Below are 20,484 nucleotides of genomic sequence, written 5' to 3'. Positions count from 1 at the left end.
TAGGGCCAGAGCAAGGCCGTGCTGAAGGTGGACAGGAAGGCAACACCCCCAGGGCCCCAAAAAAGCCAGGGGATGCAGGGCAAGGGCCCGTGAAACTAGGAGGGACCACCAGCAGGGAGCACCCTGCCATCTCCCCCAGAGCATCACATCGCCCACGGCCCCGGCTCCCATAGCCCACTGGGCTCGCAGCTCATATGTCCTCAGCAGCCACAGCCCCCCGCCCCCCAAGAAAGCTGGGCTGTTGCTTAATGAAGTGGAATAAATTTAATCTGTAACTATAAAATGTCTAGGTTAGCGGCAGTTATGGATGCCCAGAGACTGGGCAGAGCCTGTCCCCTGCAGGCACCCCTGGGGACACGGAGACTCCCCTCATTTCACAGAGGCGGCTGGCTGGATGTTAGCTTTGCGCTCCGCTTCAATGCAGTACTTCTCAGGAAGGCCGGTGGCTCTGCAGGGGGGACACAGGGCGGGTGTGAGGGGGGCATGGGACCAGAGAGGAGGCAGCAGGAAGCGGGCCCTGGAACCGGGGGGCCCGCACCCCCACCCCTGCTCCCACAATCCGTCCCCCAAACACATTCCCCTCAAGGCTCTAGCCCCCTGCCTCGGAGCTCCCACAGAGCCAGGCAGCCCCAGTCCCAGAGCCTTCAGAGGGAGCCCCCTGCAGGGGGCAACAACCTGTGTGAGCCTTTAGTCAGGAGAAGGGGCCTTCCCAGAGCGCCTGCCACCTCCCTCCGGGCCCCTGACTCCCACACGCCCTGCCCTCGGGGAAGGGGAGGGGAGGTGGGCCGCAGGGATTGCAGCGCACCTCAGCTCTTCAATCTTTCTCTTCTTGATGTCATCAATGCGCTCACGCCGCTTCTGGGCCTCCTCTTTGAGGCGCTGGCCCTCCTCGAAGGTGGCAATGCGGTCCTGCACCTGCTTCTGCTGGTTCTCACGTACCTGGCGCCTGAGCTCATTGGCATGCCGTAAGCGCTCGGTGGCCTTTTTCTCCTCCTCCAGCCGCTCCTTCTCAATCTGCTCTCTCTGAGCCCTGGAGCGGGGACACCGGTTGCCGAATGGACTAGGCCGAGCTGGCCCAGCGAGGAGAGGCACTGAGAAAGCCTTCTGGAAGGGCTTCTCCAGGGAACATGCTTCAGAGACCACAGGCCTGCACACTCCCACCCTCTTCTGAGGCTCAGAGACCAGCCTCCAGGCCGCCTCCATGCATGCTGCCCCTCTCCTCAGCCAGGCCCGGCGCCGTGGGCACTCCATGTCAGGGGCATGCTTAGACGGGCCCCGTGCTTGCTTTCATTCTGTTCCGTCACCGTTTTGAAATTCTTAATATTTTTTGAACAAGGGATCCCCCAGGCCCTGCAAATTATGTAGCTGGCCTGTACTCAGGGTTTCACCCACTGGAAGCTATTTTATTCCAGCCTTCTCTTTTGCAACGATGCACAGCTCCTCTCTAGCTGGTTCTAAGATATCCTTCTTTCTCTCTCTCCCTTTCTGCCTTCCCACGAACAATACTAATGACATTAACAAAACTGCAAAGGGGATGCTCAGAAGTGACAAGTGCTGGTGTTGGTAAAGCTAGCTCTCCTACTTGCTGGAAGAAAGAAGGAGTTGTCCCTGGGGCCTCTTAGTGCTCCGGCTCTCCAGCTCTCCAGATTCCTCATAGGAGCCTCTTTGCAAGGGGATTTTCACGGGCCCTGATATCCTGGAGAAAGCGGCCAATGTGGGCCAGACAGGCTCCAAAAAACCTCAAATGAAATGTATCCACATCTCAGGGGAAGCGCTGAGCTCGGCCACCCTGAGCAGTCATCTTAGTTCTTTCTCGACATAACCAAAAACGAGAACAATGTGTAAAATCATCTTGGGCAGGGATTTCTCACCTGCTCCCTGCCCTGAGGGCACTGGTACCCCACAAAGCTCCGAAAAGCACCATGTCACTTATTCACTTCCCTCTGGCCAGCCATCTCCCCGGCCCCGAGAAACACCAGTGTCGTCTCAACTCTCGGTAACTCCCGCACACCTGCGGTCACCTGCACCTGCCACAGGGCCCCCCAGTCTGCCCGGAGACACCTGCCGACTTCCTCACCCCTCTCCATTTATACTCCAACCCCAACCACTCAGACGCCCCCGTGATAGCAAGAAACCACACCTCCTCGCTTGCCCTTGTATTTTCCTATACAGAGAATGGGGTTCTGTTGTTTCACCTCAGGCAAAACAGGCTGGAAACGGGAGCCTGCATGTGTCACTAGGGAACCCCTGGGCAGCTGGAAATCTGAATGGGGCGAGCCTGGTCACTTCATAGGGTTATAGCCGTGACCTTGGAGCCTGACTGCACTACAGTCACCCGGGAGCTTCCAAAACCTGCTGCTGCCCAGGGCCTCACCCCAGACCAGTTACATCAGAATCTGTGGGGGTGGAGCCCGGGCCACAGGACTTTATGTGAGCTGCCGGGTGTTTCTGAGAGCCACCGGGTAGGGTAGGTCAGCTATCTCTGCTTAGTCAGTGGGCTCCCAGGCAAAGGCATCCCTCTCTCCAGAAGCAGGAAGCACATACAGAGGCCATCTACGAGGTCATGCTTTTGAAGGAGGAAAAGTTGGATTGCTGGCTACAGCAGAGACGCTCCTAGAGCTAAAAGAAACCCGCCCTGGTGGTCACATGGCCCTGGAGACAGCAGGTCTAAATGCTAACCTAGAACATCGGGTGAAGCTGAACGTCTCCAAAGGGCTGGTCTCACTTTAATAACTGGCTAGTGCACATGCTTTGGGCAAACAAAGCAAAGAAGGGACAAATGGGTCAGTGGCAGAAGTAGGACCCTTAATTTCTTCCCATTAATATTTATTAGTGCCTGCTAAAGGCAACACAGGTGTCCAAGGGCATACAGGCTGGTGAGGGCAGACATCTGAGAGGTAGTCTGGAGCCCAGGGGCGGAATCTGTGGGGCTGTTAAGGAAGCCACTTCCTTCAGAAGGTTTCCAGGGACCATGGCACGACCCTTGTGGGCAGGCAAAGCTACGGAGCCAAAGGGCACCACAGCTGGTGGGGACAGGCTGGGGGCCCACGGTCCAATAAGAGACCAGGAACCTGGCTCTGACAAGGGCAGAGGTTCCTACAGGTCTGCTCTGCCTCTGGCTCGTGGGTCTTGGGTGGGGGCCCAGGTCTGGTCTGGCATATGCAAGTACCTGGGGTGGTGCCAAGGACCGAGAGCAGGTAGACCAGAAAGCCGGGCTGCACCACTGACTCTCCACTTACCTGAACGTAATTTCTGTTATTTTGTATCTACACCCCCCATTCCAATTTTGTTTTGTTTGTTCCCTTTGAAAGCTTCTGATCTTACAGAGTCTGAACCAGAGCAAGAAAGGAGTCATTCCCAGTTTGTCCAGAACAGTGCCAGGGGGACACCCCCGGGGCCGGGTCTGGTGGTGGCAGATCAGACTGAGAGACGCCAAAGCAGCTGTGGCTGCCGGCAGCTCTGGGGGTGGACGCGGGGCGGGGAAAGTGACAGATGTGAACACTTCACTTCCACTTATGGGTGGGAATTTTCACTGAGCCAAAAGGGAACAAAAATAAAAGGATGAAGGGTTGGCAAGGCAGGCAAGATGGATAAATATAGGTGAGGTCCATCCAAATATGAGTCTCCCACATCCTCCCACATGAACTGGCAAGGACAGCATTTTGTTCACCTCTAATGTCTCCTGAAGCATCCAGCACAGAGTCTTGAATTTATGCGCTTAAAACATATTTATCAAATGAATGGCAAAGACCCCAGCCCCCAACCCAGGCTCTTCCCCAGTGACCCACAGCCTTGGTGTTTGAAGTTCTTTCTGTCTCTCCTCGACCTCCCGGCTGCAGCTTCATCCCTAACTTACAGGGGGACATGGCGGCAGGGGAGGGCAGAGGGACCAGACACATACTTTTACTTACACCTTTAATCCTCCGGGACAAATAATCCCGATAATACCCAATTCCTTAGCTATGTCAAGGTGCAGTCTTCCAAATCCCTAATCAGAAAATTCTTGGCTCTCAGTTCTTGTCTTTGTGCATTTCAGCTCTGCATCTAGCTGGAATGACTCCGCCATCCCAGGCAAGATGAATGCACATCTGTCTGTGGACATGCCGGCAAGTTCTCTCCGCCCAGTAGGGGCCATCCCTGCCACAGTACAAGGAAAGGAAGCCGAGGTGCCCAGCCCCACCTACCGAAGAATCCTCTCGAACTCATCCCGGTCCCGTTGCACCTGAACGGCCAGAGTGTGCTCCTTGAAAGCCACCTGCTCCAACCGGCTTTTGCGCAGTTTGGCTTCTGTCTCCACCTTCTTCTGCGCATTTTCCTTTTCCTTTCTGCGCCACTCCCTGTCTGCAACCTCCTGGTTGCGCTTGGCCCGCAAGGCGTCCTGGGAAAGGAGAAGGTGGGGAGACCCGCGAGGGTGCAAACCGACCTCGGAACTGACCGGGTACCTTAGGAAGACCCCGACTGCAGGCTCTGACACAGCCCTCTTTGAGGAGTGCCGTGCATTTCTCTGGCAGCAAGACTGTCGCGGGAAAGCGTACATGGAATCTTGTAGAACTTTCTGGTCGGAAGATACCCTGGGGGTTCTTGGCTTGTCCTCCCCCACCGCTGATCCCAATTCTTTCCCTACACCTCCAACACCTCCAGGCGGTCCTACAGTCGCCTCTCATTTTAAAAACTGCTAATGATGGAGATGCCACAGTTCCCCTGGTGACACAGTTCAGTGATAGTTACAGTTGAAAGTTCTTCACGTGGCAGCCAAAAGCTTTCTCTTGAACCTTCAGCACATAATGCCCTGAGCAGTCCTCATTGCCGCAAGCACTGGGGGCAGCTCACCCCTTAGCCCTCAGACGACTCAAGTCTAGGTAACCAGCACGCCCCACCCCCTTCCGCATCTCTGTCCGCCCGGTCGGTTTTGCAGGCTGTCAAGGGAATAGTTAAGGGAGCTGGGGAGCCCCAAGGAAGCCGAGACCAAGAAGGTACCTGCTCTGCCTGGTAATCCTGGGCCTTCTCCTGCATGGCCCTCAGACGGGCGATCTCCTTCTCTTTCTCCCTCCGTATTCTCTCCTGCTCAGCCTCAAACTCTGCTTCTCGAGCCTGCCAGGAAGAAAAGGTCTTGTAGAGCAGCTCCCGTTGCCCCAGCCTTGCAGAGAAACGAAGTCCCTGCCACAGTCTGTCCAGTATCTCCCATATCACTCCCTGACTCTTTTTAAGGTAGGGCAAAATAACTAGCAATGCATGAATAAAGTCAATTAGCATTGCAAAATCCTTCATTGTTTACCAAATGCTTCCTCCTATATGATCCCAGAGGGCCCCTACTACATTTCATGGGACAGGTATTATAGACGAGGAAACTGACATTCATTCAGATCAAGGGTCCTGCCCAATATCGCATAGCTAGTCAACAACCAAAGAGGATTTGAACGCAGGTATCCCAAGCCCAGCCTTCATGCTCCTTCCATTGTATGGCAGACAATGTCTAAGTTGCAAGGCCACTGGGCCACGTTTCTGCAAGTAACAACTGTGGCACCCTGCCTGTCTTGTAAAGTGCAGCAGGTGGAAGTTACCTCATTAGTCCCTGGGCAAATGGCCAACCATGCTTTGGGCAGTTCCACTGTGGTTAGCAGATACGCAAGGAGTGAACCATCAAAGTTAGCTCCCTTTGCCACTTCACTGGAAGAACAGACATAGCCCTAAAATCTTCCCAAACCCAGCCTCCCAACTACCATTCTTGGGTAGTCATAAGACTAATGGCTTGACCTGGGTGGAAATGTGATCTCCGTTCCCATAATGTTCCATAGCCATCGTTCTACCCGCCCAGACTCCTGGGCAGCCCAGTGAGTTGCCTACTTGTGAGCTATGCACAGGGGCTGTGTGTCAAAGCTGGTCTCTGTTCCACCTCGCACTGGATGGCAGGGTAGGGAACTCCGGAGGTATCCACAACCAATCTCTGCCCTTAGCTCTAACGGGGCAGCCCCAGCTGCAAGAACAGAGACCACCACTCCATCTAAACTGGGCTTAGAAGCTTTTTCACCCCCATTCCGCACTGCCCCCAATCACTCCGTTACTCAGCCTGGCTCCTGAGTGAGTCCGCGCAGCATGAGCAGCATCTCCCCATTCACCATGAGCAGGGTCACTCTCTGCCCCGCGATGCATTTATGCTGACAGCTTCCACAGCAGCGGTGGGAGAAGCTCTACTCTCAGAGTCTAGCCCCCAGTACAGGATGCCCAGTACAGGAATTTTCACAAGAAATTTATGGGGCAGGTGACCCGTGATCACTGGGGATGTAATTATGCATTCCATGAGGAATCCACAAAAACTTTCCTTTCCCCAGTAGTTTTCATTTTCTTCCCAGTTTGTACCTGACCTTCATCCAACTTCTAATCAAAGATGTTAACAAGGGTATAACATCCTAATTTGGGTGTCCCTTCCAGCCTACTCTCTATTAATGAACCAGTGGCCAAGATGAAGAGAAGAAGGAGCCAGTCCCTTGAACGAAGGACATGAATTCTGGAATGGACACATGGCTTCCTGTCGTGAGTCCCCTAGATCTCAGGCCTGCCGCTCCCCATGGCCAGAAGTCCCAGGCATCAGAAACCTACCATCTTCTTCTTGGTGAACTCCATCACCATCTGGTCTGCCAGTTTCTCCTGAGCCAGCAGCTCTGCCTTCTGTTTCTGGTTTTCGTCATTAATGCGCTTAATCTCAGCTTGCATCTTTAGTTTTTGCTGGTGCCTCCGTTCCATGTCCTGCCATCAGAAGGAAAAGAGCCTCCAAGTAGGAGGGGACAAGACCCAGAGACACTGGCCCATAAGGACAGAGACACAGAGGCAGGGGCACGTGCCCCATCTGCAGGCCAGCTGCCGCCGCTAGCCTCTGGTCAAGCCTCACCAATGACCCCTCGCAGCCAAATGGCCTCTTTGCAGTCTGCACTCACGTGGCTGGTGGCAACCCGACTCGGATGATTTCTATACACTCTTGGGGAAGTGGAGGCTCTTAAAATTCTCCCCGGTGTCTCCCACATGTCATGAGAAGTCCTACCCATTGTTGCTGGTCTTTTCTCCTGCCTTCAATTTCCCTCTCTTCGTCAAACCCTAGCTTCTGGTCTCTATTCCATAGTGATGATTGAAATAATAAAGTATTGCTAATTGAGTATTTTCTATTCACTGGGCCCTTTATATAGCCTATCTCTGAAACCCAAATACATCCCCAAACCCTGAAAGGTAGAATTTGTTCTCTCTCTCATGCAGATGAAGATACTGAGGCCCCAAATTTATTTGTCCAGGGCCATCCAGCTAACAAAATCCAGTGCCAGAATTTTGAAACCTGGTCTTTCTAGATTTTATTTTTTATTTATTTATTTATTTATTTGACAGAGAGAGACACAGCGAGAGAAGGAACACAAGCAGGGGGAGTGGGAGAGGGAGAAGCAGGCCTCCCGCGGAGCAAGGAGCCCAATGCGGGGTTCGATCCCAGGACCCTGGGATCATGACCTGAGCCGAAGGCAGACGCCTAATGACTGAGCCACCCAGGCGCCCCGAAACCTGGTCTTTCTAAATTAAAGTTCCAATCTTCTCGGGAAGATTGCCCCAACTTCCAGTTCTCTCTTGATTTCTGAATCCCCTCTGCACGTAAGACGGTGCCACGCCTCCTGGGATTTGGTTAGGCCCTGCCTTGTAGGTCCCCATTCATTCCTGTGTGTTCATCCTGTCCCTGCCAGAGGACGGGGACCATGTCACACTTCCTGTCTTCCCTGGCAATATGTGTAGCCCAATGAGAGGAAAACAGCAAATAATCAACTAAAACAGGGCAAGGGGGAACCAAAGTGAGTGGCATGGGAGAAGAAGGGGAAAAAAAATGGTAGACACAGAGAAAGACAATGAATGATGGAGGACAGGGTGCCAGTGTGACCCTGAGTGACAAGATCCCTTCTAAGGAAGGAGCCTGAGCCTTTCAAAGCCCGAAGATCGGAGCGAGCACATTCTCAGGTCCCAACGTAGAATCTTATGCAGCTGGCCTACCTATATCCTCCCATCAGTCTCCACCTCTTTCCTTCAAATTCTTCCACCCATCAACTCCCCACACACACCGTTTCCAGCTCCCTCCATCCCTCAAAGGCTATGCCCCACCCGAGACTTCCAGCTGCTTCTCAGCCCAGCTTCTGCCCTGACTCATCCAAGACAACTCTGCTGGCTCTCCCCGAGCTGGACTCACAGCCACGTCCAGGCCTCCCGGAACGCCTTCGGCACCAGATCGACACAGCACCCACTGCCTCCCACCCGGCTGTGGTGCGTGAGTCACGGCGGCCAGCATTCCCTCACTCTCCCCACTTACCCCACCTGGCCCAGTGACTCTCCACTCCCTTCCCCTTCTCCCTTTCTTCCTTTCCTTTCTACCTGCTTCCCACCAGATTTAGGCCTGCCATCAGTACCCATTATTTAATCCCATTGACCAGCACAAGGAGAAAACCTGCTGAACACTGATCTAGGACATATATACCATCATGCATTGACCTACTTCTTTGCCTATTTATTTACTTTTCAGGTCGTTGTTTTTGTTGGTTCCAACCATCATCAAATCACTGGGGGATGACAACCCAATCGTCCATTAACGTGGGGAAAGAGGAGAAAAAAATCAGGAATACAGGTCCCACCAGTTAAATGACACCATGAGGAAATAATCTGACAGATCAGAATGGGGGAAACGCTTCAAGTCAACTTGCCTGGGTCCCTCACAAAACCAGTGCCAAAAAAATCAAGGAAGGAAGGAACGAGAACTCTTCTAGGTCGAAGCACATGAAAGAGGCTTAAGTGAATGCAAGGCAGGGACCTTGATTGGATCTTGGTTGAAAAAAAGAAAACTGAAAATACATTTTTGGAACACTTGGGGAAATCTGAATGTGGATTAAGTATTAAATGATATGACAGAATCACTGGATTCCAATTTTTCACGAGGGGATGAGATACCAGTACTGATGACTGGTAAGAGAGCATCTTTGTTCTTCCGAAATAAGGGCTGAACCATTTAGTAGCAAAGTCTCAAGGTATCTGCTGTCAAAGAGTTTAACAGTAACAGAATACATATAAGCCCCCAAAAGAGACAAACAACTATGGCAGATTCACAATTATGAAATCTAGGTGGAACACGGATGGATGTGATATATACAATTCTTTCAACTTGTCTGTGTGAACAAAAATTTTCAAAGGTAAAAAACTGAGGGGGGGCAGAAAGAATAAGCACCCCAAAGGCTCCCCTTGCCCCCGCACTGTGCGACTGGCCTTTATGTATTGCAACAGACCGGAGCGGGCAAACAGAAGAGGGTTTCTTTAAGTCTACTTGGTTTTGGGCAAGTATGTCATCATTTCTTTTGCAGTGGATATGCCTATTGATTTTACCTAGACGAACGGAGAAAAAAGGTTTGGCTCCTCCACACAATTAACCACGTTCGGATGCTGTGTACTTGGAGTGAGGGAACAGCAGGGAGCCTGAGCCTAAGACAGAGCTAAGACAACTACAAAGTGTATCACATCCCTAAATAGGTGCGGGAAGACTATTAAACATCCCTGTGTTTATGTGTGCAATGCACATGGCTGTATATTTCCTTTCTGTGTCCATGCCAACAGATGTGTTGGTCTCGGACCCCAAGTCCCCGGGAGGCAGGGACAGAATCTGTCCAAGTCCCTGTTCATCCCCCAGCCAAATGAACATTCAACAAGGCCATAAAAACTGATGGTGATGGTGTTGCGAAATGAGCATGTGCCTGACAGAAAATCAGTCCACACCCTGACACCCCCAAATCTCGGAGAGCTTTGTTGCTGTTGCTGGTGGAATTTGGCATTATCTGTCCAGCGTGTTACCCTTAGATCCTCCTCCTGGAGCTGTTCCATGTACTCCAGCATCTGGTCCCTCTCCTGCTCCCGCTGCTCGGCAAGCAGCGACCGCTCCTCCTGGTTCTTTTCCATCTGTTCCACAATGTGCTGTCTTCCTCTAGGAGTGAGAAGTACCGCAGGGGCTTAGAAACCCACGTCCACGTTCCTCTGCTCCAACCTCCACCCAAATAACCCCCAAGATGGGAGGTGTCACAGGGACAATTGGACAAGCACCCCCTACACATCGCTACTCTTCATGAGCCCAGACCAAAGTCCTTCTCGAGTGTCCGGTGTCATGAGGGTGCTGTCCGATCCTCTTCCAAGCTCCCCTTCTTGAGGCTCCCCTTCTTCATTTGTTTGCCCAAGAGTGCACCGCACCTCTGCAATGCACATTCTGCCTTTCAGTGTGTCAAGAGCTTCTGAAATCCTACCGCCTCCCAAGCCCTCCCTGAGCAATCGTGGGATGCTAGGTTCCTAGCCAGCTTCGCAGTCAGAAAGCCCAGGACCTCTCCTTCCTCCCGTGCCTCTGCTAGCACCCAGTGTGTCCTGTCTCCCACCCACCTCCCACACCCACTTCGTTAGCTGTCTATCTTATGCCCCATCTCACGTGCCACGGACCTCCCACTCCTGGGTCTGAACAAGCCTCTGCACTCAGCGATGCCCTTGCTCAGCAGTAAATAGCAGAGAACCCAGAGTTTACAATCCCTGCTGGTGGCAGTGATTCCCTATGTGTTGTTGGGATGACAATAAACTTAGACACATCCAGACCCCATGATGTATGAGTAAAGGCTGGGAGAATGAGAGAAGACACAGGTTAGGGTAGAATTGAGAGGAAGGACAATGAGATTCCCATCCAGGTGGAGCGCTTGAATGGCTTCATGACTCCAGATGAAATACACAGGAGGAATGAGTAAAAGAGTTACATGGAAGCAGGCTGGGGCTCAATATAAGGACCAACTCAGATCATTAGAGTGGCCTGATGAGGCAGAGATTTTTCTTTAATTGGAGCTATTTATGCAGAAGATGAAGAGCCACTTAGCCATTAAATCCACATTTATGGGGAGCCTGCTACAGTCGAGCAGCTGCCTATGGGAAGCACAGAGGTGAATGGTTCAAGAGCACAGAATCAGAGGGGGAGAGAGCAGAGCCAGTCAGTGTGGTTCAAGGTAACTCTCACATTATATGGTTGATGTTCTAGACCTAGGACACTGTGGGCCTATAATTTACCTGTTCTGGTAAATCTACTTGTCCTTTTGGTAACTTTACCTGCTCTGGTAAATTTGGTAAATAACCTGCTCCGATAAATTTACTTGTCCTTTTCTGCAAAAGGAAGGGGACTGAATTTTTCACCCTAACGTGTGTTAAGCACCTGCTACAGGCCAAACGCTCTGCTAGGTCCAGGAGCTACAGGAATGAACCAAGACAGGAATGCTGTCTGGTGAGGGCCAGAGAGCCCCAGTGCGAGAAGCCATGTGCTGGAGTATAAACATGGTGTGGCAGGACACAGAGAAAGGAACCCCGGAGCCTGCCTGCTGAAGGGATAGAGCTTTCCAGGGGAGGTGACAGCAAAGCCACATACTAAAGGAAGAGAAAGTATTTTCCAAGGGAAAAGGAAAGAGAAGAGTATTCAAAGCAGAAGGAACAACAAAAGCATAAACCGTGAGGAGTCCAGGCGTGCTGGGGGACGGGGAACCACAGAGGGATGGCAGGAAAAGCTAGGAAACGAGGCTGCGTTGGGGCCAGACTGTGAAGCACCTGTTATGATCTGAGGAATCAGCTTTGAGAAGCTCTGCGGTTCTATGAATGTCATCATAAGGTTTTGAGATCATAGTAGATGGTAGTAATGACCATTTCTCCTCTGTTCCCTCTTGGCAAGGCTACTGGGACCTAAAGACCCATGGAAATGACAGGGAGGGAGATGCCAAAACCACCGCTGTACCTGATTCTTTCCTCCCTCCTCTTCCTATCCAGCTCCTCCTGCCTTTGAATGGATCTCTGTCGTTCCACCTCCATCATCTGATCCAACCGCTTTTCCTCTGCATCCAATTCTCTTTGAATCAGCTGCTTCTCCAGGATTTGGGCATCCCGGATGGCATGGCACTTGGCATTGAGGATGATCTGCGGGGGGGGGGGGGCGGAGGGGGAATGACACAGTGGCACCAGGTCTAGGCACAAGGACGGGGAGGGATGCACCATGGGGTGTGGAAGCTGGAGGGGAGAAATGGGAGCAGGGCACTCCTGAGCGTGCTGGACCCGCGCACAGCCATGCGCAAGCCCTGGAGAGCAAGAGCATTCCTGTGCTCACCCTTCCCTGAGTGTAGCCCTGTGCGAACACTCACTGGCTCCTAAGAGTGCTAGCCTATGCAAGGAGAAGCCTCACTAGTACCTCTCAGGGCATTGGGTCTTCGTGTTTTGGGGGCCATGGACCACTCTTTGAGAATATGAAGAAAGCAATGGGCTCTGTCCTCCTTAAGATTCACTTACATACATACACATAAAATTTCCATAAAACTTCAGAGGTTCAAGGTCCCCCTTAGGGACCCATGAACCCCAACATTAGGTCCTCTGTTCTACTTCTCAGGGAAACTGAACCACTCGTGCAGAGGCCAAGCGACTAGACTTTTTAAGCTGGAAGAGCCCAACATGACACATCAGGGGACAGCCTTCCATAAGAACGACCAAGTGAAAGCTCTGGAAAATAAAAGGAGGCATGAGGACAGATCAACCTGGGAGAGAAGTGTAGATGACGGGGTTGGGAGTCAGCGGTGTTCGTGTGCTTGGGACGTGAACCACATGCCAATGAGAAACAAAAAATCCACCCGGGCCTCTTGTCTTCATGCTCTCAGCTAAAGGAAGCCCTTTGGGCTCCTCAGGAGAAGCCTGTTTCCCGGCAGGAGAGAAAGGGAAGGCAGGTCCTCACTTGGCAAAGCTCAGTTCACCCCGAGAATCACCCTGCTAAGTAGTTTTACCACTCTTGTTTGACACATGAAGAAAATGAGGCCCAGGGCGGGTGAGTGACTTGCTGAAGGTCACACGGACAGCATGTGGCAAGGCCAGTCCTCCCTCTGACCACAGCAACTCCCCCCTCCACCAGCCCCTCACCCGTCACCCCCTCCTTGCCCCAAGTCCATCTGGAGCTGAGGCCATCCAGAGCCTAAGAGGAGGGCGGGAGGAGGGGAGGAACGAAGTCCCCACCTTGCTCATGTCCTTGAGCTCCTCCTCCTGCTGCATGCGCAAGGTGTTGGCTCTCTGCAGGAGGTTCTGGGCCCTCTCCTTGGCCACCTCCTCTAGGTCGCTGAGCTTCTTGTTGTTTCTCCACACCATTTCCTTCTGCTTCATGATCTTCTTGCGCTTGGTCACCGCGTCCTACGGGAGACAGTCTGGATCAGTAGGGGACTGCCCGGGGTGCTGGCCCGGCTACCACAGGCCACCCAGGAGGACCCTCAAGGTGGCTTCACCCATCGTGCTAGCAGAACCCAGAAGTTTCTCGGCCTGGCTTCCTCCTCACCCGTCCTCCGCCCCGCAGCTGTTCCCACACCTGGTGTCCACTCTAGCACGTCTCTGGTCTCCATGAAGCACACATTCATGCCTCCTTCCAGGACCCACAGACTAGAGCTCCCCCCTCCCATCTGCAGAGATCAGGGCTCGGGGAGGGCAGCTACCACGATGGCCTCCTTCTCCTTCTTGAAGGCCTGCTCCCTGGCCTCGAGCTCTTCTCTGGTCAGCACGTGGGATGCCCATTTGACGCGTTCAAACTCCTCAGGGCTCATGATGAGGGACTCCCCAGAGGGATCCTTGGCGGGAACGCTGCCCCAGGGGATGAACAGTCAGTGGAGAGGAGCGGGAAGCTCTCAGCACCGCACCACAGGTGCTCGGCCCTCCGCCCCTCCCTCATCACTGCTGGCGTCCCACGATGCCACCCCATGGCGGGAGAGACCGCCCGCTGCACCACCGGCCCACTGGGGAGAAGGGGTCCCAGATGAGGCATGGGCCAAGCAGAGACATTTTTAGGACTTTTGCTGAAAGACCTAGTGTGCATGTCACCTTCTCGGTGCACCCATCAGAGACCCTCCCCCGCCCCTCATGTGCACATAGGCCAATCCCCCCACCAGGCCGAGAGCCGACCTCCTCGGAGGCCACCGTGCTCTGCTGTCACGGCCTGGGCTGTGCCTCCCACCCCCGGGCACGGCCTGTGCGCGGACCACGCACTCCTCCAGGATGCAGCCTCTGCTGGCCCCGGTGGCCGCCTAGCCTCTGGCTGGGCCCAGAGGGAAAGCGCAAAACCACGCTGGTGAACTGGACTTTAAAAATAGCTTATTCCTCAAGGATGACATAAAAAGGGCAGGGGGGACGCCAGACAAGGTTGAAACGGATGCTGTGAGAAACCTAAGCATCCCTGTCCATCCGGCCCAGAGAGAAGCTTTGAGCCCTAAATATTAATTAAAATCTCTCATCAACAACAGTCAGAAGCATGTCTGCGGACCTCTCCTCCTATCCGCCCAGCACATTCAGCAAACCAATAGCTAATTATAATGATTACAAACAAATGACATACACTGAAGGTGGAGGCGGCAGGAGCAGCCCGGGCCGGGAATAAAGCTGCTTCTGGGTGAGGCCATTTAACAGGGACACGGCAAGGAGACGCAGACCATCTGAGGCAGGAAGTGAAACCTCATCTCATAAAATGCATGTGTGTGTGTGTGTGTGTGTGTGTGTGTGTGTGTGTGTGTGTGGTGGGGAGCAGTTCAGGAGGAGGACCGAATGAGTGAGTGGATCCGGGGCTTGGCCCGGCACCTGCAATGACCAGGACCGATCTGGCCCACCCCAAAAAGGAACCCTTCCTTCGCCCCACCAGCGGCTGCAGGAGGCGGACCATGCATGGCCGTTTGCCACCAGGGCCGACCAGACTGCGCTCCTGGGGCCGTGACCCAGCCGCGCTGCCCCAGCTCATGACACAGACAACACTTCCTGGGAGCTCGAGTTCTCCGCGGGTGGAACCAGGGCTGGGAGGACGGTTTCAGAGAGTGCAGCTGGAACCAACCCCCACCGCCCCCAGCGACAGCTGTTCCCCCTGCTGAGCTACAGACCTAAACCACAGGGGCACCGAGCAAGGGGGCAGCTCTAGTCAGGAAGCCACGCAGAGCCAGTCCCAAAGGAACCCAAGAGCCCCGGGGAATTTCCTCTTCTGGCCCCAGAGCCTGGGAAGAAGCCAGGGGGCCAATTAGCATCTGGTCAGTTTCCCTTTACTTTGGATTCTTGGTGCAGCCAAAGGAGTTGACTCATCTGGACCACTTCTCTTTACCAAGAGCACTAAGGGGGGCTCAGAGAGGACCCACCAAGCACGGCCCCTCTCGCAGTCCCATGAGTCCCACCGCAGCCAGGAGACAGGGGAAAAGAAGAAGCGGGGGATCGAAGGCAAAGGCAAGAATCAATACAAGAGGGGGAGCAACAAGAGAGGCCAAGATGCCAAGGAAGGAGAGCTAGGAAGAGAACAGGGGAGATGAATAGGACGGAAGTGGGGCTCGACTATCTGGAGGAGATCAGATAGCCCCTCTCCCTGCACAGGTCCTCAGCAGAAGTGCAGGCTGGGATGGGGAGGCAGGGTCCTGAGCCCTGGGTACTCACATGAGTTCCCGGACCATGTCCCGGGTGATGAGCTGGATGGTCTCCGGCTTGTTTTCCAAGCCCAGGGCAGTGAGGGTTTTCCGAATGGCATGCTTATCTCGGAGGACCACAATGGGGCTGTCGCTCTGGGCCTGAGGCTGTGGGGTCAGGAAGCCGGTTTAGAAGCTGGTCAGCCCACATCCTGCGGGTCAGTCCCAACTTCTTCAAGGGCAGCCTTCCCCTGTTTCTTCCGCCCCATCCAATGGCAGAAAAGGCTGACTGCGGCCCAGATGGCGGGACCACCAAGAGTTTCCAGGGCACTGAGAAAGCAGTACGCTGCTCTGCCCTTGAATATGGCTGCCTTCTTACTGACCAGCGCCTCTGAGAACAAGGCCTTCCCATGTCTTGTGCAAATAGTCCTGGAAGGATGGGGAGGGGAGTGGCTAGTGTGTGTCCATTGCTAACCTGAAACCATCAGGCACGAAAATCTGGGGTCTCTAGGTTCTCCTCCCTTTAAGATTTATGAAAGAAGAAATAATGATCTCTCTTGGACCCACATCGTGGTTTGAGATAATACGATTTGTTACAGACTCATGCAATCCATGATATTTGGAATTTTTAATCCTTCCTTATGATTAATTTACTTTGGCCCCCCCGCCCCCGAAAAAATCATATGGAGGAGGTTAGAAATGGCCAAATGGCCTGGCGGAGACCTGCTTTTACATGGAATGTGGTTAGAAAGTCAGGGAATCAGCATTAGAAGGCATACATATTAAATGTATGATTTTTTTTCCAAAATATTCCAACCATGAAAGAGTCAGGTAATAAGAAAATGAAAGCACTTATTTCAGGAAAATTTTGAACGCAGGAGAGAATTTCATTTGTCATGAAGGCAGCGACCGTGATCCTGCCTCCATGGAGGTCGTGCAGGTCCTTCGGGTCCTGAGCGCCCTTCGCCCTTTGCACAGACCGTCCCCAGAGTGTTATCACCAGCTGCAGTCCATCTGCTTCCGAGAGGGCGCGACTCAGGCGCGCCACGGACCGCTTCTGCCCCCTGCTGCCGCTTCAGAGACTTCCGCTCCCCCAGCGAGGAGGCCAAAGGGCCCGGAACAGGCATTTCTCTGACTGCCCCTCCGGCTGTCCCAGCTGGACGACTCCTGGAGAACTCGGCCATTTCCAAACCCTTCATCACCCCACGGGCCCAAAACAAAACCTGTCTGTAAGTGAGGGTGCATTCCTCCGATTCTGTCCCTGTGGATAGGAAAACCGATGCAGATGGCCGTCTTCTAAATGGAGAAAGGCGGGGCGCCTGGGTGACTCAGCTGGTTAAGCTGGTGAAGCGTCTGCCTTCTGCTCTGGTCGTGATCCCGGGGGTCCTGGGATCGAGTCCAGCATCGGGCTCTCTGCTCAACGGGGAGCCTGCTTCTCCCTCTGTGTGTGTTCCCTCACTGTCTCTCTCAAGTAAATAAATAAATAAAATCTTAAAAATAAGTAAATCAGAAAAAAATAAATGGAGAAAGGTGCCTTCTCGAACCCTCTGGAAGGTCCTGTTTGTTTGTTTAAAGATTTATTTATTTCCTTGAGAGAGAGAGCGCTCACACGCGCAAGTGGAGGGGGTGCAGAAGCAGCAGGAGAAAGAATCCCCAAGCAGACTCCCTGGGGTCACGGATCACACTCCCCGAGGATCGCAGATCACGGATTACCGGTCACAGATCACGGAGCTGGAGGTGGGGCGGTGGGCTTGATCTCACACCCCTGAGATCAGACCAGAGCCAAAACCAGGACTCAGACGCTCAGCCGACTGAGCCACCCAGATGCCCCTGGAGAGTCCTTTTTGGTTCACAATGAGGACAGCGAGGAGCACGGACATCCGCTGGGCTCCCACCACCTGCCGGATGCACAGGAGTTCCCACCAGCACTCACACCACTCCTGGCATCTTTCCTGTCCTTTACTCTGTCCCTCCGTCTCTCACTGCCCTCTCTCCATGTCCCATTCTCCTTCCGTCCTTGCCTCTCTTCCTTCTCACCTGCTGCACTTCCCGTGTACCAAGAATATTCCAAGTCATGCTCTCGCTAGCTCTCCTTCTCTACACAGAAGAAGCTGTCGGCCTCTTAGTGGGGAAAACACCTGCACATGAAGACCTGCTCGGGATTTCCCAAAGCTACTGAACCCTGTTAGTTGAGCAACTGGGAGAGGAGGATCTGTGGTTTTCTCTGATGCTGTTCTTGGATGGAGGGGCAATATGTTGCTCCGGGTCTGTGAGCTCGGTCCGTGGCCCTCACACGTCTTCATCCTGGGGCACTCACTGGGCAACGACCTGCTCTCTGCAGCAGAGCCCCCCTCGACATCACAAGAGATTTTAAATGCAGGGCAGATGTGAAGATTGCAGGGGTGGAGGGGCCAGGTACCCCTGATCACAGGGGCCCCACTAGATGCCAGCGTCCGGCTGCTCGGGTCTCCCTCTGAGAGTCATCTGGGTGACTGGCTTCATCCCGAGCAACACCAGTCCTGGTCACTGCCTCCCAGGGCCAGCTACCTGGAGGGGCTGGGTGACGGTTACCTTGACCCCTCCGAAGAGGCTCTCATCCACCTCGGAGCTCACGGCTTTGGTCCGGTAGCGAGCCCTATTCCTCGACCTGTTGGAAGTGGTGGAGGACGAACTCAGGACGCCAGTGGTGCTTAGCGGCTGCAGGGAGAGGCAGAAAGGCCGGGTCGTCAGTACCGAGCGGTCGACTGGACCCTGGGCAAGGGAAACACCTCGCATTTCCTCGTCCCCACACTGAAGATGGCCAGGTCATCGTGTGGTACAGAAGGGAGGAGGAGGGAAGTGGGGATGGCAAGAGGACGTCATCGTCATCCTGGTCCCAATTTCCCACAAGGACACTGTCTTGTGAGGCCACGTGGGCTGCCTCTCCGGAAAGGTAGCATCCTCTCCCACCTCCAAGCCTCTTGGCCTGAGCTCTGAGCCCCTTTCACGACTAACACCGCTATCTGACATCCTCCGTGTCCCCACAAGCTCCCAAGGTTATGGTGGGGACCAGAGGACACTGAGGATGGAAAAGCACCTTCCCGCTGCTTGGCTCACAGTTGGTGCCCAGTAAAGTTCAGCGGATGAAGGCTGAGTGATTGCTTCACGGCTTTCACTCCTGGGACCCCAAAAGCATGCACTTTTAACCAGCCAGTGTCTTCCTATTTGGGGAGAATTCCTCATCTAATGAGTTGAGATAAGGCCTATCTCTGACTGTAGACGCTAAAAACACCAGATACGCTCCTTCTGAGCCTGGGCAAAGGGCCTCGGCTTCACCAATCGGATCCCCTGAGCCGGAGAATGGAGGGGAGCTGGTGGTGCCAGGAGAGCCCGGGGGAGCTCTGGCTGAGGCAGCGTGGTAGGGACCCGCGGCAGCACCCCACAAAGCTGCCGGGGCTGGGCGTGCCACGGTGCAGCCAGGGGCCTTGCCAGACCCGCTCTGGGTGGTGATTTTGGCTCCGGTTCCAGCTGCAGTGCCTCCCTTTGTCCCGTTTCCCAAGCACAGTTTCCCAGCCGGGGAGCTCCCCAAAATCCACCCCCCTCTATGCCCTTGTACTTAAGTCAGAGTTCTGGCTCTGTTGCCTCCAGCTAGCAATACTAGTACTCCCTCCCCTCCCAAAGCCCAGCTCAGCCCCGAGAGGAGTCTGTCTCCGGGAGGTGACTTCTGCGAGGACTGGGGGCAGCTCCAACCTTACTCTAAAGCTGACCCAAATCTCCCTTTGGAGGAGCCAACCTGTCCCCCAGTTCTCTAAGCCGGGATGTCTCGGCGGCATGAGCTACCCACTGGGGGTCTCCCAAGCCTGGGAATCAGCAGCCGTCAAGAGGACAGGGTAGACAGGGAGAAGGACCCTGTCGTTGCAGGTCACTAAGCCCTGGACAATGTGTTTTGAAAGCTCTCTCCGATCCGCCCTGACCAACCAGATTCGGCAGCACCTGTTTCACCTGCCTCGGGTTTTCCCGCTAAATCAGGCGATTATTCTCCAGCCGCGCCCAGCTGTGCGTGCCCTCCCTTCTCCTCACCGCCTGGCCCAGCCGGCAGGAGGCTTACGGTGGGGGCCTCCCTTTACAGCTTCAGGCAGCCCCGGAACAGCAGAGCAGGAAAGCTTGGGTTTATTAGAAGGTAAATATAGCAGCCCCGAGGATGCCTAATAACAGACTCGGAAGGGTTATTGTATGGTTAGTGGTGAGCAACTGCTCCCCTTTCCACCAAAAATAGAAGCAGAGGAAATGAAAAGAACCTGCAGTAGGTGGGACTGAGGGCAAGCATTGGGAGGGGAAAGGTGGAAGGTACCGGACCAGCAGGGATGGCGTGAGTTCTGCCTCTAAGTAAGGAAAAAGGTGTGGTGCCTGGCACATCAGAGGAGTGCGACACGCATTAGATGAAGCCCGAGTGAATGAAAGCAAGCAAGGCGGCCTCTCGCGGGCCGCAGGCCAGCTTGACTGGAAGCCTCCCCAGAACACGCCTGACTCTGCGCCACTCCCCGACTCCACATCTTCCAAATCACTGTGGAAAATAACGTAGTGACAGGGCTTTGGAAGACAGATGAAAAGTATTATTATTGTTTTTGCATGTGTTCTCCTGTTTCTTTTCAAGGGCTCCTGCAGGTTTGCCGTTTACCCTCAGGTGTCCACCGGGCGACAGGTTCCTCCAGGGCTGAGACCCCGTCGCCTCTTTCCTGTGCCCTTGGCACCCAGGTCAAGAGCAAGCCGCTCAGGAGATGCTCCACTGTCAGAGCCTAGAAGTCAGAACAGAGGAAGGAAAAGAGATGACCGCAGAGAAGTGGCCACTGGGCAGGGCAGAGGGAAGCTCTGAGCTCTCTAGGGTTGGGTGGCTGAGAAACCTCACTGGAGAAATGCTGACTTTGAAGCCACAAGCCCCAGCCCCTGTAGCCAAGAACAACAAGAAGGATTAGGGAGGTCACTGTGTAACAGCACTCGAAAAAATGAAGAACCAAGCAGAAATGGAAAGTTAGAGCCCTCTAGGTCA

At 53.9% G+C, this 20,484-nt stretch overlaps 1 protein-coding gene across 1 annotated transcript; it reads right to left on the bottom strand.

Moving 5' to 3' along the window:
• Positions 1–259: 259 nt before the first annotated feature.
• Positions 260–18,724, bottom strand: CFAP45 (cilia and flagella associated protein 45). Its single transcript, XM_081825352.1, has 11 exons — positions 18,030–18,724; positions 15,490–15,626; positions 13,527–13,671; positions 13,060–13,230; positions 11,804–11,982; positions 9,853–9,982; positions 6,598–6,744; positions 4,978–5,091; positions 4,185–4,378; positions 806–1,030; positions 260–448 (listed from the first exon to the last, which is right to left on the bottom strand). Exons 1-11 carry the CDS (start codon positions 18,231–18,233, stop codon positions 370–372), a joined length of 1,725 nt encoding a protein of 574 aa, XP_081681478.1. The 5' UTR covers positions 18,234–18,724; the 3' UTR covers positions 260–369.
• Positions 18,725–20,484: the final 1,760 nt, after the last annotated feature.

Source organism: Leptonychotes weddellii, chromosome 6, assembly GCF_054177405.1.
Source record: "Leptonychotes weddellii isolate Sample4059 chromosome 6, ASM5417740v2, whole genome shotgun sequence".
Classification (NCBI taxonomy): domain Eukaryota; kingdom Metazoa; phylum Chordata; class Mammalia; order Carnivora; family Phocidae; genus Leptonychotes; species Leptonychotes weddellii.
Note: the sequence above shows the minus strand (reverse complement) of the source record. Positions and strands in the feature narration are given on the sequence as shown.